Below are 27,333 nucleotides of genomic sequence, written 5' to 3'. Positions count from 1 at the left end.
TGGAAGTCTTTTATGCTGACCAGGGACCCCCAGGGTGTGGGTGGGTGTGCTCATCAATTATCAGGATGCCTTCCAAAGCTGGTGCAAATGCCATTTCAAAATAGTCAATGTAAAATTGAGCATAGGATGTCATTATGTCATTATTATCTTATTGATTTGATTACATTCAATTAGAAAGAAGAGAGGGAGGACACTTGACATAATGGATAATTAGATCCAATCGGGGGCGGAGGCGGGTTGTGCATGGGATGCTAATTATATGTAGTGGTGGTCATTCTAGCAGGATAGCTGTGTCTCCAACTTTGGCAATGAAAGGTTTTACCATGTATTGGCATTAAGGTAAAGAAATGGTAAAGGAGCCCTGGACGGTTAAGTCCAGTCAAAGGCAACTATGGGGTTGCCGTGCTCATCACGCTTTCAGGCCAAGGGAGCCGGCGTTTGTCCACAGACAGCTTTCCGGGTCATGTGGCCAGCAAGACTAAACCGCTTCTGGCGCAATGGGACACCGTAACGGAAGCCAGAGCGCACAGAAACGCCATTTACCTTCCCGCCGGAGCGGTACCTATTTATCTACTTGCACTTTGACGTGCTTTCAAGCTGCTAGGTTGGCAGGAGCAGGGACCGAACAATGAGAGCTCACCCTGCCGTGGGGATTCAAACCGCCGACCTTCTGATCAGCAAGCCCGAGAGGCTTGGTGGTTTAGACCACATCGCCACTCGAGTTAATTGGAGTCAAAAGTTAGGAAGTGACTACAGCTACAAACTCATTAAGAGATCCAAACTCTTGTAAGTCCTGCCTGTTAGTTCAGCTAGAAGAAACAGTACATATTGTCCACAAAGCCCTTTGGGGTCAAACTGTCCTTTCTAGGTAAGCTGGGCCCAAAGGGGAACTTTACCGATCCCCTCCTTAGGCTTGGCAGCAAGTAGACGGATAGGCAGTTATTTTTCAGATCAGATTCCAAAAACTTTTTGAAATCATACCAGTAAAGGCAATGTCACATTTCAACCTAAAACATTGGAATGAATCCTTGTATGAGTGTTAAAAGTCCATTTACCTGAAAAGAAGCATCAGTGAGCCCAGAAAGCTGCGGAAATTGTTGTGACGATTAATGTGGCTTTCTTCATCTAGTTTGATATTCCCAAAAACCTGAAAGCACAGAGAAATGACAATCTAGTAGAGAAGATTTGACAATGACAAATACAGCAATCTCCCAGTTGGGTTAATATGAAGTGTACAAAGTCCTGACCACCTCTTTATTTCATTTCCTCCGAAGTCCCATGGCACTAGGGCCATAGCTGCCAAGTACCCCGTTTTCCCCGGGAAACCCCCGTTTTTACTTGGGAGTGGCTGCCGAGTTTTACTTGGGAGTTTTTACCTGGGAGTGGCTGCCGAGACCACATAACACCGGTCTTGAAAGACCTACATTGGCTCCCAGTACATTTCTGGGCACAATTCAAAGTGTTGGTGCTGACCTTTAAAGCCCTAAACAGCCTCCGTCCAGTATACCTGAAGGAGCGTCTCCACCCCCATCGTTCAGCCTGGACACTGAGGTCCAGCTCCGAGGGCCTTCTGGCAGTTCCCTCCCTGCGAGAAGTGAGGTTACGGGGGGGGGGAGGCAGAGGGCCTTCTCATTAGTGGAATGTCCTACCAACAGATGTCAAGGAAATAAACAACTACCTTACTTTTAGAAGACATCTGAAGGCAGCCCTGTTTAGGGAAGTTTTTAATGTTTGATGTTTTATCATGTTTTTAATATTCTGTTGGGAACCGCCCAGAGTGGCTGGGGAAACCCAGACAGATGGGCAGGGTATAAATATATTCTTATTATTATGATTGAATAAATAAATTGAGCACCTGATGGTAACTATTATTACAGCATTCATTAGCGATATATTCTGTCCTCAAATCTCATAAACAGCCTCTAGCTCCTTTACCTGCCAAACGCAGAGTCTTGGGTCTTTCAGATGGGGCCTTACCTGCATCCCAATGATGGCATAAATGAAGAAGAGCATTGCAATCAGGAGACAGACATAGGGGAGGGCCTGAAAGATGCAAACAATGAAAGGTTCTGTTGTATTAAATGCACAGCAGTTATTTAAAGTATCTTGTATTTTTGCCTGGACATTGAGGTGCCCAAGTTGTTTAACACCGGCATTTTTTTAAAAAAAAATCATTCAAATAATAAGCTCAAACAAACAAAAAGGCAAGCATTTTGTTTTCCTTTGAAATCTGGTGAGTTAGCTCACTTCGATCTACAGCAAAATGGTGGCTTTTATTGTTATTATTATTTATTGCATTTATATCCCACCTTTCCACCAAAGAACTCAAGGTGGCATATACAGTCAAACCTTGCTTTTTGACCAGCTTAGTTCTCGAATGTTTTTAAAAATATATGCACCAACAACCTTCACATATACAAGGAGTTTCAAAAATGTGTACAAAATCTCATGGTCAAAGTCTTAAAAGTACAGTATAAAGTGCAATAATCAAGTCCGATAGTAAAGTGCTATGATGTATCATGCATTCTTATCTCTTTCCATGCGTTCTTATCTCATCTGACGGGTGGCCAGCTTCTTCCCCGTTTCACAGGAATGGTTTCCTCAGGGGGCGGACTCTTTCTTAAGTAATAAATTTGTATAAATTTATATGATGCGCCATAAATACTTATACATTTCTTTAATACATTGTACAGAAATGTTTAAAATACTCACCAAAGGTTCATGTGGAAAAGCTTAACAAGACTACCGAAGCTCACAATTCTCAAAGAATGATGAAAATGCAACAGTTACTTACAAGGTTAAATACAAGGTTCAATCAGTAAATCAGTAACCTTGTATTTAACCTTGTAACCTTGTAAGTAACTGTTGCATTTCTGTACAATGTTTTAAAGAAATGTATAAGTATTTATGGTGCATCATATAAATTTATACAAATTTATTACTTAAGAAAGAGTCCGCCCCCTGAGGAAACCATTCCTGTGAAACGTGGAAGAAGCTGGCCACTCCTTGTATATGTTAAGGTTGTCGGTGCATATATTTTTAAATATTTGCACTTCACGGTGGTTTACCTTTTCATTGTTTTGCTAACATTACCGTGTTGTCTGTTTGTTGCTGCTAGTTCTCGAATGTTTTGGCTCCCGAACGCCGCAAATCTGGAAGTGAGTGTTCCAGATGCAACATATTGGAAAAGCGGCAACTACTAACATATAAACTAGGGGGTTATACAGTATTGCAAAAGAAAGAAAGAAAAAGCTTTCTGATCCTTTCCAGCCCTGTATGTCTCTCATTTTACATACATTCCATACATACATAATTTTATTTGTATGCTGCCTTTCCATAGCTAAAACCCATGCCCAAGGCAGCTTATAACATAAATTGCATCATTACAAATCTAGCAAAACATCAAAACACACAGCCAAATATGTTTAGAGAAGATTGGAATTTTTTTATTGAATGTATGGGGTGGGATTGTGTACACTTGAAAATGCTGGCAGCATTAAGATAAATTCAACGGTGTAAATAAATTTTGATGGATGTAATAATGGAATACTGAATGGTTTAGTTTATGTAAAATATGCAGGGACTTATGCTATGCAAAAATGAACCATGGAAAGAGAAGAATGGAAGTCATCGATCTTTTAAGGATGTTTAAATGAGTATTCTAAATTGTAAAACAGAAATTATATATATATCACAACCAAATTAAACAATTTCCACATAATAATAATAAAATCTAAAAAAGATAAAAAGATATAAAAAACAGCAACAACCCCTCCCCCTTACAACCCCCCCTAAACAACCCCCACCACCACGACCACCCAAGAGCTTAAAATATGTAGAAAAGGAGGCCTGTTGCGAATTACAGCAGGATAGCTTTGCTGCAGGACAGGCCAGGGAGAATAGGGCAAGGAGGCAACATTAGTTCAGGTGGATGTGACTAAGGATCAAGTCTTTTTGATCCATACCAAAGACAGAGGAAGACTGTGTGAGAGGCATTCTCTGCAGTTACGGGAGAGCAAAAGGAACTGCTATTCCAAGTGAATCCTGCATCCTTTTTGGACCACATAACACAGGACAGACAGTGAGGAGGTCTGGGCAGAATTCTTGGTCACCCTCCTGGAAATCTTTCCACAGCAAGCTTCCAGGAATGACTCAAGCAACTTGAGAAAGCCGAAGAGGTTAGAGCTACAATTGCTGTATCACAACATAACATCTCATTCTCCCATGTTAATCCTGCCAGGTTGTGTGGGCTAGCTGGCATAGGAACAGGGCCGGATTTCGGTTTGATGAGGCCCTAAGCTACTGAAGGTAATGGGGCCCTTTATATGTCCAGCTGTCCTTTGTCAACAACAAATTCTCACTGGTTTTTTTGTGTTGAATATATGCTATGTGGCAATTTATGGATCTAGTAGGTATCTAAAGCCACTTGCACATGCAGAATATAGGCACCCTAGGTGGCGCTGCGGGTTAAACCACTGAGCCTAGGGCTTGCTGATCAGAAGGTCAGCGGTTCGAATCCCTGTGACGGGGTGAGCTCCCGTTGCTCGGTCCCAGCTCCTGCCAACCTAGCAGTTCGAAAGCACGTCAAAATGCAAGTAGATAAATAGGAACCGCTACAGTGGGAAGGTAAGGGACACAGGTGGCGCTGTGGGCTAAACCACAGAGCCTAGGGCTTGCTGATCAGAAGGTCGGTGGTTCGAATCCCTGCAACGGGGTGAGCTCCTGTTATTCGGTCCCAGCTCCTGCCAACCTAGCAGTTCGAAAGCACGTCAAAGTGCAAGTAGATAAATAGGGACCGCTACAGCGGGAAGGTAAACGGTGTTTCTGTGTGCTGCTCTGGTTCGCCAGAAGCGGCTTTGTCATGCTGGCCACATGACCTGGAAGCTGTACGCCGGCTCCCTCGGCCAATAATGTGAGATGAGCGCGCAACCCCAGGGTCGGTCACAACTGGACCTAATGGTCAGGGGTCACTTTACCTTTGCCTTTATACGGTATATAGAAATGAGCAAACCAGTGATATTTTAGGGAGCAGGCTAGCAGGCGGGGCCCATTACTTACATAACATGAGCCTACACAACACAAAACACTGTTGCTGTATGTAGGTTTTATTTTATTTGTTTTTTAACTTATATTTTGGAAATGTACGTCCAGGTTTTTTCCTTTAATTTTTTTTTTGGGGTGGGGGAGGCCAAACGAGTGGGGCCCTAAGCTATAGCTTGTTTAGCTTATATGTAAATCGGGCACTCCATAGGAACAGCTCCTCCCCTCCCAAAACATGCGCTTAGCGGACGATGGATTCTCTGGTTTGCAGCACAGACCACCTTTTGCGCAAAAGGTGCCCTGAGAAGGTGTATGTCAAGTCTGAGTTTTTAATTCGCAAATCTTGGGAAGGAGACGAGAGGTCAGCCTTTTTTTTTTTTACCTTGAAGGACTGCACAAAAGTCCACAGCAGAATGCGGATGGTGTAACCTTGGCGGAGCAATTTGATGAGACGGGCAGCCCGGAACAACTTCAGAAAGCTCATGTTGAAGCTGCTGGTATTGACCAGCTTTAAAATATACAGAGAGAAAGAGAGATCAAACAATTTAAACAAAAGCATCACACCTATCTCTGTGCCCTGAATTCCAATAATAATAATAATAATAATAATGACAACAATAACAACAACAATAATAATATATTATTATTTATACCATGCCCCATCTGGCCCATTCCCCAGCCACTCTCAGTCATTAAAAACTTTCCCTCAAAGGAGGGGCAATAGAAAGAAGGAGAATTTCACCTTGCTGTCCGTCAAGATAATTTCTGTAATGCTGCCAATCACGGTGATGAAATCAAAGATGTTCCAGGTGTCACGAAAATAATTCTGAGGGAAGATCGGGGGAAGAATAAACAGTGGAGTGAACATCCAAGTAACAGCAAATACAAAGAGAAGCTGAAATCAATCCCATGAACAAGGGACAGCATACATTTGTATGAGGTACATTCACTATAAGTGGTTTATATTTATCGATGGAATTCACATTCTTGGCAGGTTTGCACTCACTCTAGTTGGTGGCTGCCTTCAAGGAACAGACACCTCCTGTTCTACCTTGGACCCACATCAAAGAGGGGCATGGCACAACATTCACCCCAAACCTAAGGGTCAGAATGGATATGCCACCCATTTTTGCCAAGGCAACATAAGGAATTTTTTAAAAAATGGGGGGGGGGAATTATTAGGATTTATAAAGAGACATGCAAAGCTTAATATCAAATATCTTTTTTGGGGGGAAGTGGGGTCCAAAACTAAAACATTGATCTACATACACTAAGAACACAGGAAAAAGAGAGAGAGAAAGAAAAGCAGGGGGAAAGAGAGAGAAATAAAGAAGAAATAGACAAGAGATTAAAGCAGGCATCCCCAAACTTCGGCCCTCCAGATGTTTTGGACTACAATTCCCATCATCCCTGACCACTGGTCCTTTTAGCTAGGGATCATGGGAGTTGTAGGCCAAAACATCTGGAGGGCCAAAGTTTGGGGATGCCTGGATTAAAGGAATATCTTAAAACAGGCTTCCTCAACCTCGGCCCTCCAGATGTTTTGAGACTACAATTCCTATCATCCCTCACCACTGGTCCTGGTAGATAGGGATCATGGGAGTTGTAGGCCAAAACATCTGGAGGGCCAAAGTTTGGGGATGCCTGGATTAAAGGAATATCTTAAAACAGGCTTCCTCAACCTCGGCCCTCCAGATGTTTTGAGACTACAATTCCTATCATCCCTCACCACTGGTCCTGGTAGATAGGGATCATGGGAGTTGTAGGCCAAAAACATCTGGAGGGCCGAGGTTGAGGAAGCCTGTCTTAAAACAAAGCTGGGATTTTTATTGAGGTCATACAGATCCTAGTTCAACACTGTCAAACCACATACATTCTCATTAACAGATTCCAGTTACTAAATGCATGTCAAATATATTGTACAATGGATCATAAACATAACTTGCTCTACAGGGGCCTTGTCAACTATATCTCTCCAGAATCTGGCATCCAGTTTGTAGGATACCCAGGGATCAAACAAGAGCCACATCTCTTGTAGCTTTCCTTCAAACTTCTGGAAACTTGGGCAAGTTGGAGAAATGATACTTAACTAACTTGATAAAAACAATTGATATGATCCAGCAGTACAGGGCATTTTTATTTGATGCAAATGAGGTTGCCCATCACCAAAAACCCAATCCCCACCCCACCCCCTACAAACTCTGTAACTCACCAGAAAGCCAAAAGCTATAATTTTCAGGACACATTCCAGTGAGAAAACCATGGTAAAAGCAATGTTCAGGTACTTCAGAGCTAGTTCATAGGTGTAGGGAGCAGAATAGTACTGCCAAGAGGGAGAGAGAAAGAGAAGGAAAAGTCATCATATCCTGGGTCCCACTTGTATTAAAACATCCACCCAATAGGTCTCCCGGCCCCTGCAAGAGTTATATTTCCCCATGCGTAATTTGGATGCAAAATTCAGTTAGCAACTAAAGAAAAACAAAACTCCACACATCTTGGAGAAACCAAGTGAAACGTCTGCACAAACAGTTCTCTGATTTGGAGTAACAATGCCTGGCTTGTACAGAACTAGTTTGTTTGAACATCCTTACCCAGTTCGGGATGCTCCACGGCTTTTCATTCACTGTGAAGTTGTATGGGACAACCATTCTGATTACAAAGTGTGGCAAGTGATAAAGGCCCGTGGAATTAATTGCCACAGGGTGCTGGTAGAACAGAAGAAAGGCTGTTGCTACACAACCTATGAGAATATAACTGATGGGGTGCGCGCTTGCGCTTGCGCATATAAATATGCGCATATGAGGGGAAGTTATGAAAACACTTGGAAGTACAATTAAAACACATCAAATGTGGTCTTATGATGTTATTGCTAAACAGATTGGCAAACAGCAAAAGCTTTAGGTGGACACTTCACATGTTGCATGGCAGCAAGCTCAGGTTCAACAAAAACTGTACACTTGATAGGGACCCATAGGAAGTGATGGCTTCCTGTATACAAGTGTTTAGGGTCCATGTTTTTGTGCTGGTCACATTTACATGCAAATTATTTAAGTTAAGGTAAAGGTAAAGGTAAAGGGGCCCCTGACCATCAGGTCCAGTCGTGTCCGACTCTGGGGTTGCGGCGCTCATCTCGCTCTATAGGCCAAGGGAGCCGGCGTTTGTCTGCAGACAGCTTCCGGGTCATGTGGCCAGCATGACAAAGCTGCTTCTGGCGAACCAGAGCAGCGCACAGAAACGCCGTTTACCTTCCCGTCAGAGTGGTCCCTATTTATCTACTTGCACTTTGATGTGCTTTCGAACTGCTAGGTGGGCAGGAGCTGGGACTGAGCAACGGGAGCTCACCCCGTTGCAGGGATTCGAACCGCCGACCTTCTGATCAGCAAGCCCTAGACTCTGTGGTTTAGACCACAGCGCCACCTGGGTCCCTAAGTTAAGTTAAGGTATGTATGCTTAAATCATTTGAGACGTCCATCCAAAATGCAGTTGTACTTTGGAAGTCGAACGGAATCCATTCCGGAAGTCCATTTGACTTCCAAAACGTTCGGAAACCAAAGCACGGCTTCTGATTGGCTGCAGAAAGCTCCTGCAGGCAATCAGAAGCCACAGAACCCACGTCAGACATTCGGGTTCCAAAAGAACGTTTGAAAACCGGAACACTCACTTCCGGGTTTCGATCGTTCGGGAGTCAAGGCGTTTGAGATCCGAGGTATGACTGTATAGGATAAAAGTGATCCTTAGTTGCATCCCCAAGTGTGGAAAAACCATTGCTTGGAGGTAGAGCATATTCTTTCTTTCTTTTTATTTAATGCATTTTTAGCCCACTCTTCAGCCAGCAAAGGCTCCCAGAGTAACTTACAAAAGATCAACAAGAGGACAATTCTTGATCTTAAAGTTGCACGCAGAAGGTCCATCTTCCATCCCTGGCACTCATAGGGAGCAGGGCTGGGAAAGAACCTTTGCCCAAGACCACAGAGTGATGTGATTAGTCAGTTTAGACCAGGGGTGGGGAACCTCTGGCTCCCGAGGTGTTACTAGACTTCCCATTGCCATCATCCCCAGCTCTAATGGTCAGGGCTGATGGGAACTGTAGTCTAATGACATCTGGAAGGCACCAGGTTCCCCATCTGAGAGAAATGCTTCTCAGGTGCATTATAAGGGAGCTTCCCATCATTCATGATTCTCAATGGCTTTGTTTTATAGCCAAGGAGCTGAATCAGGAGGGAAGAGGAGGCATCTCCCAGGTGGCAACCATGCTCAAAAGTTAACTTTCCGGTTGTGCCAGATCACTGTAATTGCCAGAAGCTGGTCAAGGTTGCCCCTGGTTCCACTCACCTTCATCATTAGAACCACAGTGTTCAGCGCTATCATCGCCATAATGGTGTACTCAAACGATGGGGAGACTACAAAGTGCCAGACCCGGTACTGAAAGGTGTGCCGGTTTTGCGGCATGTAGCGGGTGAGGGGTTTGGCACTGATGGCAAAGTCAATGCACGCTCTCTGGAAGAAGAAGAAGAAGAAGAAGAAGAAGAAGAAGAAGAAGAAGAAGAAGAAGAAGAAGAAGAAGAAGAAGAAGAAGAAGAAGAAGAATAAAGACTGTCAGTTGGCATCCAAATTATTACCCCCATTGCTAATTACAGTGGTGCCTCGCTAGACGAATGCCCTGTAAGATGAATTTTTCGCTTAACAAAGAGATTTTTCGAGCGGAGGTTGCCTTGCTAGACGAATTCATTTTGTGAAAAATTCATCCAGCAAATCGCGGTTTCCCATAGGAATGCATTGAAATTCAATTAATGCGTTCCTATGGGCAAAAAAAATGTCAATGCATTCTTATGGGATTCGCTAGACGAATTTTTCGCAAAACGAATTGACTCACAGAACGAATTAAATCCGTCTAGCGAGGCACCACTGTATTGTATTGTTGCAAACTCACAAAAGTACCCCCTTCCCAACTTATCATGAGACACTTCTAGCTTCTGGAATAGTGGGAATCCAGATGTTCAAAATGCTTTGGAAGTATCTGCCTAGCTTCCCAAGCAATAAATAACAATGCCACCCCTCTCTCACCACGAGCCTGCCCCCATTTGCGCTGTAGCATTACCTCGTTCTTCTCGAGGCTGCACTCCTCCATCATTTTGTCTCCTTGCTCCTGGAAAGTGATGATGATGAGAGCCACAAAGATGTTCACAAAGAAAAAAGGGAAGACCACAAAATACACCACATAGAAAATGGACATCTCCATGCGGTTGCTGCGGCTGGGGCCACGGTCCTCCTCAGTCACATCCACCGAATGCTGCAGAACCCTGGGAAAACACACACACACACACACACACACAGAGAGAGAGAGAGAGAGAGAGAGAGAGAGAGAGAGAGAGAGAGAGAGAGAAAGAAAGAAAGAAAGAAAGAAAGAAAGAAAGAAAGAAAGAAAGAAAGAAAGAAAGAAAGCACAAAGGGTTACATAGAATCATAAAACCGGAAGGGAGCACGAGAATCATCTATTTCAACTCCCTGCAATGCAGGAATGTTTTGCTCAACATGGGATTCGAACGCATGACCCTGAGATTAAGAGTCTCACGCTCTACTGATTAAGCGATCATCTACCCTTTGCTGATGGCTCAACCATCCTCAGAGCATTCCTAGGAGAACACTGCACAGAAATAACATGCGGCCCAGTTTAACAGCCTATCTACACATCTATTGATTTTCGAAAAATATTTATATGCCGCCGTGTAAAAAAAAACACCACACCATTGTGGTTTACAACAATAATTATAGGTCATAAAAAACATGTCAAGAATTTTTAAAACCAGAGCCCACCAACTAACCATTATGGAAAGGTGTTTCCTGAATCGCCAGCATAACCTTGTGGCTTAGAAAGGTTTTTAATAATAATAATAATAATAATAATAATAATAATAATAATAATAATAATAATATATTTATAACACGGGCTTCCTGGTTTAAAAACCGGGCTCAGGGCGGCTAACAGCAAATATAAAACATTGATTAAAATGCAACTTAAAAACAGCATAAAAACAGCATTAAAATTTTAGCTGTTTAAAGGTTGAAACAGAAGGCGCCTGTTGAATCTCTGTTTGCAGAGCATTCCACAGGACTGGGCTGGCGACACTAAAGTTAATGCTGTTGGCAGCTAAGCTGGACAGGTAGATATGGGAGACTTTTGTTTGCAAGTTCTGCAGGACGAGAGGGCAACTTGATCCAGAGTTCTGTCCCTGCTTCATTACCACAAACAAATAAATGAAAGAATTAAAGAAAGCAGCATTTAATCTCTCGACTAATTTTGCCGCTTAAACATAAATGTACCAGGCATTCCGTTATGTTTTGGACGAGTTAGGGCTAAGCTCAAACGCTTCCGCTACTAACCACACTGGAAAGGGCGAAAGGAAATACTCACTGTGGCCACCCCTCTCCGGTGGAGACAGTGAAGAGGGTAAGAAGAGCCCACATGATATTGTCGTAGTGGAATTCGTGGCGCTTCCATTTCCGGCATTTCACTTCCATCGTGTTTTTCTCGTGGTCCACATAGTGGCCTCTGTAAGGTAGAGAGAGATGGCGATTAGCCTTTCGCTGCCGCACTGTCAGGGCGAAAGATACTGTAAACAATCCTGCGATCCTTCGATGAAGCGTGGTACATAAGATTTTATAAATAATAATAATGACAATAATAATATGGGGCAATTTAATTCTTTCCTTTCCATTCCTTGAAAGGGGTGTCTTAAGTCCTGCCTCGGCCAAGTAAGAGTAAGAAAGAGGATCCCGGGGGAGGAGAAAAAGACTTTTTATGTATAGGACCACAGCTGCTTGGATGCTATTGGCCCAGAGATGGAAAGAAAATAAAGTCCCTACCAGAGAAGAAGGGCAGATCAAGTGGATGGATTATGCCGAATTGGCAAAAAATGACCAGAAGAATCAGAAATCAGGAAGACCAATAAAGAATGGGGGTGGGGTGGGGAATATAATTTATCTTAAAAACAGTTGTAAACAGTTACAACTGTAAGCAGGACTGGAATAACACTTGTAGTTTAATGGTGAATTTTGGACATACAGTGGTACCTTGGTTTACAAACACAATTGGTTCCGGAAGTCTGTACTTAACCCGAAGCGTACTTAACCTGAAGCGAACTTTCCTATTGAAAGTAATGGAAAGTGGATTAATCCATTCCAGACGGTCCATGGAGTACTTAAACTGAAGCGTACTTAACGTGAAGTGAACTTTCCCATTGAAAGTAATGGAAAGTGGATTAATCTGTTCCAGACGGGAGTACTCAACCTGAAGCATACTTAACCCGAGGTATGAGTGTAATTGGTTCCGGAAGTCTGTACTTAACCTGAAGCGTACTTAACCTGAAGCGAACTTTCCTATTGAAAGTAATGGAAAGTGGATTAATCCGTTCCAGACAGGTCCGCGGAGTACTTAAACTGAAAATACTCAAACCGAGGCGTACTTAAACCGAGGTATGACTATAATGGAGATGTAAAAGATTTGGCTTATTATAAAAGACGCAGGAAGAAATGATTAACAATAGGACTTACAAAGGGGAGGAAGGACGTCCAGGAGATTCCTTGGAATCTTGTTTCTATGTTATATATTGGATAAAGGTAAAGGGACCCCTGACAATTAGGTCCAGTCGTGACCGACTCTGGGGTTGCGCGCTCATCTCGCATTATTGGCCGAGGGAGCCGGCGTACAGCTTCCAGGTCATGTGGCCAGCATGACAAAGCCGCTTCTGGCAAACCAGAGCAGCACATGGAAACGCCGTTTACCTTCCCGCTGTAGTGGTTCCTATTTAACTACTTGCATTTTGATGTGCTTTCGAACTGCTAGGTTGGCAGGAGCTGGGACCAAGCAACGGGAGCTCACCCCATCGCGGGGATTCGAACCGCCGACCTTCTCATCAGCAAGCCCTAGGCTCAGTGGTTTAGCCCACAGCGCCATTTTTCTTAAAAACAATTGTAAACAGTTACAACTGTAAGCAGGACTGGAATAACACTTGTAGTTTAATGGTGACTTTTGGACGTAATGGAGATGTAAAAGATTTGGCTCATTATAAAAGATGCAGGAGGAAATGATTAACAATAGGACTCACAAAGGGGAGGAGGGAAGTCCAGGAGATTCCTTGGAATCTTGTTTCTATGTTATATATTGGATATGGGGATTGTAAAACTTTGATTTGAAAAACAAATAAGCAATATAAAAAATTAAAGAGAGTGAGAGAGGGGAGAAGCAGGAAGAAGACAACCAAAGGTGGGACAATACTGTAAGTGCAGAACCCATGTTTATGTGTTGGTGGTGGCAGCCTGTGTTACAACTGGTCCTGCCCAAAGCAGGGGGGTGGATGACTCCTAGAGTAATCAGGTGTGAAACACATCACGCAGGGAGAGGAAATTCTTAAATGCTCCCCCTGGTTGCCAATCACCTCCCCACAGTCTTTTTCCCAAAGTCACTTTCACACCGCCCAGGCTTTTAGTATAGGAAGGGTGCTGAGTTGGGGGCAGAAGTGCCGATGGAAGTGAGGAGAGGACTACAGGGCGGCAGGCAGCCGATTCCAGGATGCTTCATCTTCCCTCCCCATGAGCCTCTTTCACTCCAAAAACAGACCTTCCAGCGCCCTCTGGAACTGAGGCAGGCCCAGATAGGCTGTGTCTTGCAGTGGGGTTTGCATCCAGGTGTGGTTTAGAGCAGGGAGATTACAGGTAAGACCTGGGTGTCCGTCCTTGCTCCACCACAGCAGGATTAGTGCAACCTGAAGGAAGATAAAACCGACAGATCAAGATCAAGCCTCCTGCTATAAAGAAAAATGAGGATAAGAGTCCATGCTTCTACTGGGAGTTTTGGAGGCTGTTTCCTCCAGTTATGGACCTTGGGTCATAGCATCCTAGAACTGAGGAGTTGAAAGGGATGAACTGGATGAGGAACTGGAGAAGGCCCCCGGGTTTAAATGTGCATGGGGTGAAAGGGTGAAAGAGTATTTGGAAATGATCTATAATGAATTGAAAAAAAATGTTTACAATTACTTTACCAAAAAACCCAGAGTCCTTTCTGTTGGGGATAATCCAGACTGAAATTCCCAGGTGTCAGAAAAGGTTATTTATGTATGCAACAACTGTGGGATATATTACTCATGGCAGTCAAATCACAACACTTCCTAGAGTGTCCACATTAAGGGATGTCTAGCCAGTGAGTTGAAACTTCCTGTTATCTACTGCTCTGGCTGACTTCCTCTACATGTAAATGAGATGGACATGGCTCCACCCATGTCCAGGTAAAATATAAGGACAGGGCAGCGGCCATGTTCTCTCTCTTTTGACTAAGCACTCAAACTGACCACATCTTAGTGAGAGATCCTCTCTCGGCTTCCAGCCAAGAGAGGAAAATGGAGTCTCACTCCATATGAGTAGACTCCACATGTATAATATTACTTTTTCTAAGCCAGCCTGCCTTCTGAGATTGTGCTGTTAACTCAGGATGTCTCGTGAGTAAACTCTTTCCATACTTTTAAAGAGCACTGTGTTGTGTCTTTTCTTTTAAGAGGGATAAAGGGGAATATACCAGGAGTATATGCTATTTTAGAGGCTTTAGCAAGCCTGCGCAACCGTTTCTGCTGTGTTTCGAAGGGGAATGTAAAACTGCTAAGTTTGAAGCTTGTTAACACAAGCTAGGATAGGACATATTAGACAATATTTCCTCATCCGCATTCCTGAACATTCCCACAACAACTGTGGCCCGTGTTTTGCTAGCCCAAAAATGGAAAACGAGTGAAGCCCCAACCAAAGAAGAATCGCAACTTAAGTTGACAGAATATGCACAACTTGCAGACTTGACAAATAGAATACGAGAACAAGAAGAACATACTTTTAAAGAGGATTGGATAATGTTTATTGAATATATGGAAAATAATTGTGTACAGCTGAAAACGCTGGCAGCATTAAGAAAAAATCAACCGTGTAATTAAGTTTTGATGGATGCAATAATGGAATATTGATTGGTATAGTTTTTGTAAAATATGCAGGGATTTAAGATATGTAAAATGAACCATGGAAAGAGAAGAAGGGAAGTCATTGATTAATAAGAATGAGTATTTGAAATTGTAAATACAGTGGTACCTCTACTTATGAATTTAATGCATTCCAAACGCACATTCGTAAGTCGAAAAAAATTGTAATTCGAATCCCATAGGAATGCCTTGGGAGAAAAAATTAGGAAGTCGAAGCAACCCTATCTAAAATTTGTAAGTAGAAAAAAATCCTATCTAAACCACACCCAAGATGGCGGACGGAGCTCCATTCATAAGTAGAAACATTCGTAAGTAGAGGTACCACTGTTTATGATGTCCATGGGGTGGACATCATTCTAAATATATATGATGTCCATGGGGTGGTTGGGGCGAAGTCTGGTGGCTCAGTGCAATCCATCTCAGGGGCGGGGCCAGCACCACAACCTGCCTGCCATTGGTCAAAGGGCTCACCCAGGTCGGGGGAAACCCCTTACCTCCAGCGTACCCACCGGATCCTGGGCTGATGCTGGTGCCGTCCTGCAAAGGCGCCCAACCAGAGGTAAGTGTCATTGTGTCGCGATGCATGCTAGATGCTTTGTGCTGTACTTACATGCAGTCTTTCTCTGTATCTTTTGAACTGTCCGTACAATAGAAGAATTTGCCCTTGAAGAGCTGAACGGCGATGACCGCAAAGATGAACATGAAGAGCTTGTAGACAATGAGGATGTTGAAGACGTTCTTCAGCGAAGTTACAACGCAGTCAAAGACGGCCTGAGAGGGGAGGCAAACCCAAAGCGTGCGATTTAATCATAGGGAAAAACAACCATGGACACAAATGGCCTCGTTTGTCAAAGCATTTTCTTCACCCGCATCAAGGCGAGCAGCACGTACAGAATAGAATACAATAGAATAGAATAATAATTTATTGGCCAAGTACTCATTCCAAGTACTAATTTCAAGTACTTGGAATTTTGTTTCGGCTACATTGCAATGTAAAAGTACTTTATACAAAGTGTGCAGAACACTATTTCAAGATCACCAGCGGAGTGACCTCAGAACAGGTTGAGGTGGTTATTGGTGCCTCTGGCGCCAACTCAATGGCACTAGCTGATAATGCTTGACTTTCGAACCTGCTATAAAACTGATTCAGGTCGTTTGCCATTTTTTTGACTCTCTGGAGCAGAAGAAGATGTCCTTTTATATTCAGTAATGTTCTGTAAATTCTTCCAAAGAGTAGCCGAGTCCCTGTTGACAATTGACTCTGAATCATAGGTTCGTTTTGCCACTTTAATCTCCTTCGTCAGTGCATTCCTAGTTTGGCTGTACAAAAATCTGTCTCCTTTCCTGTAAGCCTCCTTAAGTGCAAATCAAGGAAGAACAGGCCTAACCAGTGTCTCAGGCAGTGCAGAGGGTGACAGAGGCTCCTGTAAGAGCTATTTGAGCAGGTAAAGCTCCTCTCATCGCTGCAAAACAAAAGGCGTATCTTTTCACTGCAGATGTTAAACAGTCACTGCAAGGCGATCTAAGGATCTGTAGTTTTGCAAGCAGGGGTAGAGGTCTGTAACATCCTCTTCAAACGACAGTCCCCAGGATTCCGTTGGGAAGCAGACATGGCAGCTACAATGATATGTACACCAACTAAAACTTGGTAATCCAGATCTGCTTGAATTCTACCTGCCGAATCTTCCTATTCTGCACAACCATTAGTGGGATAAGATCACTGTTCTCCACTGCTCTTTGTTATGCTAGCATACCTGCGAAGTTGCTGTCAGAGAAATAAGGGACCGGGCCGGAAATAGCAGACTGGAAGTAGCGCTGCCGCCATTTTAGAACTGGGCGGAGCATGCTTAGAAGTGACTTTTGATGCTGCTTTGCCCAGTTCCAAAATGGCCACTGCGCCAGAAGTCGCACTGCAGCCATTTTGGAACTGGGCAGAGCAGCATCAAAAGTCGCTTCTGAGCATGCTCCGCCCAGTTCCAAAATGGCCGCCGCGCCAGAATAAACCAGGGGAAAACAAAAAAATCTGTTTTTTCAGCTAGGAACAGCTGGGAAAACGGGGATTTCCCGGGGAAAACAGGAGACTTGGCAGCTATATATGCTAGCAGAACAAGTGTTCTCTTAACGAAAAAGGCAGCTGGCAATGGCAGCGACTGCCCTACATTGCTCAGGGGGCATCTTGCTCTGAACAAAGGTGACTCATCTGAGGGAATATCACAAGTCAAAGCAATAATACCTTGAGTTTGGGCAACCGCTTGATGGTCTTCAAAGGCCTCAAGACTCGTAGAACACGCAGAGACTTAATAGTTTTTATGTCCCGACCTTTGTTTGACCTGTACAGTTGAGAGGAGAATAAACCCGCCCAAAACAATAAAACAAAACAAAAGGAAGAGAACAATATGAACCCCTCAAAAACACAGACTGAACTCAGTGCGATGCTGCGGCAAATTATTACTTTCTGACATGTGCACAGGTTGAAAAAACTGGATCACACTTGACCTTCTGGGTGGGGTTAGAAAACACATTAATAATATTGCACTACTCCGTGGTTTTCAACACAGAGAGCACCTTTCATGCAGATGTTCCAGTTGAGGAAGCATTGCGTGTTGCCAGAGATTCTGGAGGGGACACAACTCATGCAACGTATGGCACTGGCGAGCATTGGTGGGATTTACCCCACCGCTCGGGACATTCCCAGCAATTTTGCTGCTGCCAGTTTGGAAACTGGTATTGGTGAACAGGCTGTCATACTGGGAAGCTTGCCTGCTCCCAGCGATGCTCTCATTGCAGGATCGCTGGGTTTTGCAGAATGCTGTGTGAAAACCACGGGGCAGTGTTTAAATCACAATACAGTAGGAACAGATTTTAAAATCGAAGTTATGGAAACCATGTCCACGAGCATCAGGCAGCCTGAAACCATTAAAAAGCAAACAAACCAGGCAACAGCTTTTAGTGCTCCCTTAACGCTTGCAACGACTGCCTGTTATTGTGCGAAAAGAGCGAGAAAGCAAGGTTAAAACAGGTGACCTGCACTCCTGCTGAGTTAGGCCATCTGCCGCAAAGGCATCATGCGACCATGCTTTGGTGTCCTAAGCTCACATGCCAGGTAGGTCAGCAATTCTCTTGCTCTCTCTTTTCATCAAATGGCAGCAGTAAAAAATGTCTCTTTCCCAGCATGCATTAAAAAACAGTTCTATTGGTGTAATAATCTATAATTATAACCAGTGCTTTTTTCTTCTGGGGGAACGCATATCCCTAAATATTTTGTGAATCTGACGGGAGAAGAAACTTTTTTTTTTTAAAAAAAATTAGTTTCTTCTCTAGCACAGTGGATCGTGAGTTCCATTGCTACCACCGATGGCGGCCTCATTTCCTGTCACGGTGTTTCCCAAGTCTCAGACGGAAGCGAGCGTTTAATGTGTGAAATAGGAGTTGGAATCCAGCCTTACCTTCCAAGTCCCGGACTGCAGAATTCGGGACCGGCAGTCGTGTGACACCAGAAGTTGCATTGAAGTAACTTCCGGTGTCGCTTTGCCCTTCTATGGGCACCAAAAATGGCCTCCGCCGGCTTCGAAAGTCGCTTGTACGCGTATCAGGAAGTGCGTCGACGCAACTTCCGGTGTCGCTCCACCCATCTATGGGCACCAAAAATGGCCGCCGCCGACACCGGAAGTCACGTCTATGCACTTCCGGACATGCGTAGATGCGACTTTTGAAACCGGCGGTGGCCATTTTTGGTGCCCATAGAAGGGCAAATCGGAAAGAAAAAAAATGGCCGCCGGCAGGAGAAAATAACGGAGAAAAATGGGAGACGAAGTGATACGGGGGACCACCGGGAAAAGGTAAGTAAAATCGGGGGTTTTCCAGAGAAAACGGGGTACTTGGCAGCTATGAATCCAGCACGGTGATTGATCAGTTTCATTGTTACCACCTCCAATAATGACTTCATTTCATTTCCCGGTGTTTCCTGAGCCTCAGACGGAAGCGAGCATTTAATGTGTGAAGCAGTGTGGGATGTGGATGTGTGGTGTTTTACTGATGAAAGTCAGGAAGATGCTCATGCTCACAACCTCATGCCCATGTGGAAGTCAGTGGGAGCTGTCAGCTGTGCCATATGAGGTAATGCATGTTCTTTGTACTTTTGTCCATTTACTGTATTTATTTCCCCTGATTTGAAGTATAAAATGGTGATTTTCTTGAGTCAAAAGGAGAGTACCCCTAAACATTTTTTAAATAGCAAAAAGCACTGATTATAACACATAAATAGCCACCTCTTTCTTATATATAGTGGCATGCAAGGATAAGTAGAGGCATGTGGTTAGAGTCTTCCATGCATGAGAATGACCGAACTGAACACATTTCCAACCCAACCTACTCATGGGGTGCAGAGGGGAGGAGGACTTAAAGTTCACGGAAGGGAAGTTTCCTGCCCCTCTCTCCATACTTGCCAAGTTGCTGTCAGAGAAATAAGGGACCGGGCCAGAAATAGCAGACCAAAAGTAGCGCTGCCGCCATTTTGGAACTGGGCGGAGCATGCTCACAAGTGACTTTTGATGCCGCTTTGCCCAGTACCAAAATGGCCGCCGCGCCAGAAGTCGCACTGCAGCCATTTTGGAACTGGGCAGAGCAGCATCAAAAGTCGCTTCTGAGCATGCTCCGCCCAGTTCCAAAATGACCGTCACGCCAGAATAAACCAGGGGAAAAAAACCGTTTTTTCAGCTAGGAACAGCTGGAAAAACGGGGATTTCCCAGGGAAAACGGGAGACTTGGCAGCTATGCCTCTCTCCCCTGGCAGCTCCCCAAAAGCCTTTCTGGAGCATGTGAGAGGACTGCTGGGAAAGTGGGGCATTGTCCACAACTGGGCTTGGATCACAAGAGGGTGTTATCTTTAAGTTAGCTTAAGGGGAAATTTCCTGCCCTCTCCTCCTCCTCTTCACAGCAGCCTGCCATGCCAAATTTCCACCAGAAAGGCAAAGCCCTTTCACCATGATTTAGCAAGGGCAATACTTGCAAGGGGACAGGGATCCATTTCTAGAGGGCGCAGTTCTCGTGCCAGCGGGTGATGTGTGCATCCCTCAGAAATGGTTGCCGATCCGTAATGCCAGACCCACGCCCCACCCTTTTTCCATTATCTGAACAGCTTGATCAGTGTCGTTTCTCATCTGACTGGAGAGAGCATTACTAGGTATTTAAAAGGTTTGGGACATGAGCCCAGAGCCCCACTCCAGACAATAAATTTGGGGTCAACATTCTATACCAGGCTTCAAAGCCAAGTACTGCGGCAGCGGCAGTGGGGGCAACCCAGAAATCAAGTAAAGCTTTTGGAGAACGCAGTTATGCAGCTTCGCTTCAGACTTCGATTAAAAGCCAAGTATTTAGTATACTTTAAGCTGCATGCAGGCTTCTGGGCGATCAAATTGTTCATCAGCTCTGAGAAAGACAGAGATTTAGCAGTTAAATCTCACTGAGCCCGGCAGGCCTTACTTTAAAGGAAACAGGCACATAACTGGCCTGCATGTATGCCGAGAATGGAGAAGCAAGGCAGGAATAGAAAAACTAGTCATGCAAGCAGAGACAAGACCGCGAGCTTCAAAATCCTCCATTCAAATCTCACCGCATTCACTAAATTGTGAGCAAGTAACTGCCTACTGCAATAATAGACAGGGAAGCTGGGAAGGAGAGATGTTTCTGTCCTCTTTGAGAAAGCTGTATTCCTGAAACTGACATCTGCAACAGGTGGCAGAAGTCTATAAAACAAGGCCTGCTCATTCAAAAGAAACAGAAAATTTCCCGGGCAATATAATTGGACTTTTGGTATAGAAATATGAAAGCTTTTGAATTACACAGGACTCTATCGGGCAAGTACCACTATTTCAGGAGCATATGTAGAATTATATGAAACTTGAAAACTTGCATAATTCCAGCACTAATAGCCCAGGGGAAGATAAAAATCTTGCTTACTTGGGACTCAACTACAGAGCTGCAAATAAAACATTTTAACGGTGTTGTAAAGTGCAATACACAAATATGACACTAGATGGCGACAGTGCGTGGTGCAAAATTCAATGTATTTTTCAAAACATTTTTTAAAAGCATTTTCACAACTTTTTTTTTAAATGTGTGGAGATTCCACAACCGTGTTGACCAAAATCTAAATATATTGTAATAAATACCTTCTCCAAACTCATTCAGCTGAATTTATCTGCTAATTAATTCAATCATTCAATTTTGAGGCTAAAGCAGAGTTTTCTTCTTTTAAGAGGGTATTATTTCTGCAACGGTTGGTACGAATACCATTGTTCTCTCTATTTGAGTTCATGGAGGTGTAGATTACATCTGGTTTAAAGTCAAGATTGTGATATGCAGTGTGTTGGCAAGAAATACTATGGATCCAAAACCTCAAGCTTTTCATCTTCTGTCACCTCACTATGATGAAGCAAATCATGGGATGTGACTCATTTACAAAAAACACAAACATGTCCACAGGCATGGCAAACACATCACACACTTGGAGGGAAACAAAGACTCAGCGGAGGTGAAATAGGGCACACAGAGGAACAGATTGAGCTAGATTTGTTTGGTTAAGTTGGCAACACTGCCCAGTTTCCTCCCTCCCCATAAAGTCTGTGAATAGGGGAGGAGGGAAGAAGAAATATGAGGTGCTATCCAGTCTCTAGTGGAGGCAGGGCAGATAAACCCTGGCCCTTCCTGGCAGAGCCCACCCACATGTTCATGCCTGGGCAGCAAAGACACCGTCCACAGTCTCAATCCAAAGGAGAAGTAGCAGTTGTCGATCTTCCCCAGCTCAACTTTCCCTTGCCTTGCATGGCTTCAACTAACATTGTGACAAGCTTTGTGAGAGCTGCCCAACCCAGAAGCAAAAGAGAAGGGGGCCCAACTGAGCCCATTCCCTTCCCCATTTTTCTGTTGGTTTGAGGGGAAAAAATATAAAAGGAAGAGAATTCCTGGATGCCAAGGTCCAAGTCTGGGGAAAGTATACTTTGGTGAGAGAACCCCAGCGGAGATTTAAAATCACAGAATAGGCAGCAAAGTAAAGCATGGAAATATAGGCTGCAAAAACGTTAAGATATGCCCACCCAAGTGAGTTAGAAAAACAGAATCTTAGAGCTGGAAGGGACCCGAGGGTCATCTAGTCCAACCCCATGCAATGCAGGAATCTTGGCGAAAGCATCCATGGCAGATGGCCACCCAACCTCTGTTTAAAAACCTCCAAGGAAGGAGAGTCTACCACGTCTCGTGGGAGTCTGTTCCACTGCTGAACAGCTCTTACTGTCAGAAAGTTTTTACAAATGTTTCGTCAGAATCTCCTTTCTTGTAACTTGAAGCCATGGGTTCAAGTCCTACCTTCCAAAGCAGGAGAAAAAAAATCATGCTCCCTCCTCCAAACATGACAGCCCTTTAGATGTTTGAAGATGGCTATCATATCTCCTCTCACTCTCCTCTTTCCCAGGCTAAACATACCCAGCTCCTTCAAGCGCTCCTCATAAGGCTTAATATCCAGAACCTTGGTCATCTTGGTCACCGTCCTCTGCACACATTCCAGGTTGTCAACATCTTTCTTAAATTGTGGTGCCCACAATTGGACACAGTATTCCAGGTGTGGTCTGACCAAGGCAGAATAGAGTGGTACTCTTACTTCCCTTGATCTGGACACTCTACTTTTGTTGATGCAGCCTAGAATAGCATTGGCTCTTTTTTTGCTGCTGCTGCATCACACTGTTGACTCATGTTAAGCTTGTGGTCCACCAAGACCCCTAGATCCTTTACACATGTACTACTAGTAAGCCAGATGTCCCCCATCCTATATTTGTGCATCTGGTTTTTCCTGTCTAAGTGTAGAACCTTAGATTTGTCCCTATTGAAATTCATTCTGTTAGCCTGGGCCCAGTTCTCCAATCTGCTAAGGTCATTTTGAATTCTGATTCTGTCTTCTGCAGCATTAGCTACCCCTCCCAGTTTCGTGTCATCTGCAAATTTGATGAGCATCCCCTCAATTCCTTCATCCAATTAATTTATAAAGACATTCAAAAATTGTCCCCTTTAATAGTTCATTCCAAAGTTTCCCTCTTTCCCTAGCATAGGAAAAGACCACATGTTTGGTAAGTTTTAAAAAGGGTTTACTCGCAAACTCTCCAAAGGTCAGATTCATGCGCCTTTCCATACATCAAAAAAGTTGCACAAGCAGTAAAATGCAGCCTAGTTACAAAGTGCTAAAAGTTCCTAAACCTTTGGTATAGGAACCCGAGAAATAAGCCTGGCAGGACATTTTACTCTATGGCATTAACTCCTTCATGCATTGATGCAATAACGAACTAACAATGTTGGTTATATGAGGCTGGCAAGCCCACATTTTCCCACCTCCCACCGAGCAAGCACAGTTGTAGTTCCCTCACCCTGAGCAGGAGTGAGGGAGAGGGATTAGGGCTGAGTCAGATGAAGAACACAATAGCATGCCCAAATGGGGATACAGTAGACTCAGGGCACTCAGAAAAATCAAATATCCAGGAGAGGCAACTCCTATGCAAACCAGAGCATAATGCTGACAAATTAAAATTTAGAGAGAGAGGGAGAGAGAATTATGCAAGAGATCTGAGCTTTGTATTTTGAACTAGTTCTGAGCTAATAAAACAAAGCATATGAGGTCTGTGAAAGAACCAAGCCCTTTATCGAGTATCCTTGAAAATCTCTGAAGGATCCTGTTACAATTACACACTCTTTTTGTAAAGGAAGTACAATAACCGATCTAGCAAAAACAGACATAACCATAATGCTAACTAGCCTAACATTCATTAAAACGTGCTCCACACACTCCATGTTCAAAGCTCTTGAACGAACATTGGGTTTACATTGACTCATCCTTTCCATGACCTGCTGGACTGTGTTTGCAGATGTTATATGTTCATAATTTTCTGTTTGAGAATTTCTGGCTCTCATGACAGTCCACGTTGCAGAGGTCCCTGACCTCAACACAGGACATATGTATGTACAAGAAGATTAATACTCGTATACAAATACAAAAACAAAAAACCCTTATAAAGTAGGGTTGCAAGCTTTAATTTGTTCAATTGAGAGATTAATTACCTAAACCTTCAGTAGTTAATTGCTGGATGACATATTTAATCAGTTTGTTTTTATAACTGAGTATGTGAGTTAAAAGAACTTTTGAGGCTTTATTAGTTCTGAGTTAATATAATGAAGGCTGAAAAGTATATTTTTTTAAAAAAATTATTTCCTTATTATTGCATTTATATCCTGCCCTTCTTCCATTATGTAACCCATTATGGTCATAGCTGCCAAGTCTCCCATTTTAAGCAGGAAACCCCCGGATTTTAATCCGTTTCTTGTTGTTCTCCCGAATGGAAAAAAAATCCCGGAAATGCCCTGGGTTTCCTACCTGCCAGACGCTCCATTTCGGGGGCCGCTCAGCACATGTCTGGGCACCGGAAATCGGGCAGAGCGGCACCGGAAGTCGCTTCTACGCATGTCCAGACATGTGTAGAAGCGACTTCCGGTGCCGCGCTGCTGCTGATCCCGCATTTTTCAGCGGGAGACTTGGCAGCTATGATTATGGTGTATTTGCAGTTCCTAAGCTGTGACCCATCTAGGCACTTCTCAGAGACCTGCCTGATTTCTGCAAGATAGTAGTCTCATGCCTTCAGACCATTCTCTGGTAGAAGATTCATTCTATCAACTGGGATCCAAATAACTACTTTAGGTGGATGCAATAGCTTGGGGATATCCAGGAAGATACATGTTTTTAAATCAAACATAACATTATTATAAAGGACTTGACAATCTCAAAAACTCAGTATGCATTAAATACTGTAGATCTTTAAAAAAAGAAGTTAAAATATTGGGGGGGGGGACCTCAGCATTACTAAGGAGTTTGAAAAGAAGAAGAATTAGAACAGGCATCCCCAAACCTCAGCCCTCCAGATGTTTTGGACTACAATCCCCATCATCCCTGACCACTGGTCCTGCTAGCTAGGGATCATGGGAGTTGTAGGCCAAAACATCTGGAGGGCCACAGTTTGGGGATGCCTGAATTAGAACTTCAAATTCTCTTGAAGGAAGATGGATAGAACTGATAGGAAATCATCCAACCTCTTGCCACACATCACTCAGAGCTTTTCTGCTGTAAGCAGAAGGTTTCCTCTGTACGATGCCACAAGGCATCTTGGGAAGGCTGCTCTGTTTCAAAGGTGGTTCACCAGGTGGGATAGAGAACGCCCAATGGAGAGGCTCCTGGCCAAAGCTCCCTTGGGCGTGCCCACACATACTTCCCACAGTATCTTGAAAAAGGCATGCATAGTGAGTTTTAGGAAATGGGCTATATATATTTAAATGCATTGACCAACTGGGTGAAAAGGCAGGTAATGTGCAGTACAATCCTATCTGTATCCAGGCCTTTGGCCACCCTTTGAATGAGTTTGTGGGAGGTGGGTTATTGGTTTGTTTGTTTGTTTTACGATGTATTTTGCGACCTCATTTTGTGGTTTTATGCTGTGAACTGCCCTCCGATCATCGGATGAATGGCGACATACCATTTTTTATCAATAATAATAATAATAGCTATTCAGTGCAGGGCTGGATTTAGGTTTGATGAGGCCCTAAGCTAGTGAAGGTAATGGGGCCCTTTAAATGTCCAGCTGTCCTTTGTCAACAACAAATTGTCACCGTTTTTTCGTGTTGAATATATGATATGGTAATTTATGGACCTAATAGGCATCTAAAGCCATTTGCACATAACGAAATATCTATTTTATCAAAGTAATTGTTGAACTGAAATACTATTAAGAAGAAGTATATTGATAGTGAAATACAATTAAGAAGTAGTATATTTGGGGGTGGGCAAGAGAGTGGGATTTGCTAGCAGGCAAGTCTAGTGGCGCTGTGGGTTAAACCACTGAGCCTAGGGCTTGCTGATCAGAAGGTCGGCGGTTCAAATCCCTGTGACAGGGTGAGCTCCCGTTGCTTGGTCCCAGCTCCTGCTAACCTAGCAGTTCGAAAGCACGTCAAAGTGCAAGTAGATAAATAGGAACCGCTTTAGCGGGAAGGTAAACGGCGTTTCCATGTGCTGCTCTGGTTTGCCAGAAGGGGCTTTGTCATGCTGGCCACATGACCTGGAAGCTATACGCTGGCTCCCTCGGCCAATAATGCGAGATGAGCGCGCAACCCCAGAGTCGGTCACGACTGGACCTAATGGTCAGGGGTCCCTTTACCTTTACCTTTTAAGTCTAGTTCACCAGAAGAGGCTTATTCATGCTGGCCACATGACCCAGAAGCTCTATGCCGGCTTCCTTGGCCAGTAAAGCGAGATGAGCACCGCAACCCCAGAGTCGTCTGCGACTGGACCTAATGGTCAGGGGTCCCTTTACCTTTTAAGTAGGTGCAGGATTGCAGCCTTAATCAAATAAGGTGGTCTAAACCACAGAGCCTAGGACTTGCCTATCAGAAGGTCGGCGGTTCGAATCCCCACGACAGGGTGAGCTCCCGTTGTTTGGTCCCAGCTCCTGCCCACCTAGCAGTTCGAAAGCACGTCAAAGTGCAAGTAGATAAATAGGTACCACTCTGGCGGGAAGGTAAACGGCGTATCCATGCGCTGCTCTGGTTCGCTAGAAGTGGCTTAGTCCTGCTGGCCACATGACCCAGAAGCTGTCTGTGGACAAACACTGGCTCCTTCGGCCAGTAAAGCGAGATGAGCGCCACAAACCCAGAGTCGTGTGCAACTGGACCTAAAGGTTAGGGGTACCTTTACCTTTAAGAATAGTTATGCAAATGCTTATACTGAGCAAGCACAGTGGGAAGCCAATGGCCATACTGCCTGTGCAGGTGTCGCCATTTTTGTATTATTATTTATCAGGGTCTTTTGTTCCAGAGCTTCCCTCCAGATACCCTTTCCAGCCACTCGGGGGCTGCTTCTCTACAAGCTGCTCTTCCCTAGGTAGAAGAATGTTTAAAATGATCCCGACCCCGTGGGCAGGGCCCCGTCAGAATGGCACTTTACCCTGGAATCAGCACCATGCCGGGAGGGAACTGGATTTATCGAGAGATTATTAACATTAAACTGCAGCAATATGCTCTCCCGGCGTTTTCAGTGTACTTTTAAGATTGCATTCCTGAGTGGTAACAGCTAGTTTCAGATCTAACACTGTACAATGTATAATTAGAATTATAATTAATGCTATTTTCCCCCCATTGCGCATTACACTTATCAGTGCCTGGTGTCACCCGCTGCTTTTACTGCTCAAGTGACCTTGGC

At 44.0% G+C, this 27,333-nt stretch overlaps 1 protein-coding gene across 1 annotated transcript in view; it reads right to left on the bottom strand.

The window, feature by feature from the left end:
• The window catches only part of CACNA1E (calcium voltage-gated channel subunit alpha1 E), a 327,543-nt gene that overhangs the window by 48,922 nt on the left and 251,288 nt on the right, over positions 1 to 27,333 (bottom strand). Inside the window, exons 25-34 of the mRNA XM_088673714.1 lie at positions 17,287 to 17,383; positions 15,664 to 15,824; positions 11,453 to 11,590; positions 10,139 to 10,340; positions 9,373 to 9,537; positions 7,253 to 7,363; positions 5,783 to 5,866; positions 5,423 to 5,548; positions 1,978 to 2,043; positions 1,056 to 1,147 (exon numbers count right to left, since the gene is read on the bottom strand). Coding sequence (XP_088529840.1) covers positions 1,056 to 1,147; positions 1,978 to 2,043; positions 5,423 to 5,548; positions 5,783 to 5,866; positions 7,253 to 7,363; positions 9,373 to 9,537; positions 10,139 to 10,340; positions 11,453 to 11,590; positions 15,664 to 15,824; positions 17,287 to 17,383 — 1,242 coding nt within the window. The remainder of the gene's footprint in view (positions 1 to 1,055; positions 1,148 to 1,977; positions 2,044 to 5,422; positions 5,549 to 5,782; positions 5,867 to 7,252; positions 7,364 to 9,372; positions 9,538 to 10,138; positions 10,341 to 11,452; positions 11,591 to 15,663; positions 15,825 to 17,286; positions 17,384 to 27,333) is intronic.

This window comes from Zootoca vivipara, chromosome 7, assembly GCF_965207765.1.
Source record: "Zootoca vivipara chromosome 7, rZooViv2.hap1.1, whole genome shotgun sequence".
Lineage (NCBI taxonomy): Eukaryota > Metazoa > Chordata > Lepidosauria > Squamata > Lacertidae > Zootoca > Zootoca vivipara.
This window is presented reverse-complemented; position numbering and strand designations above follow the sequence as displayed.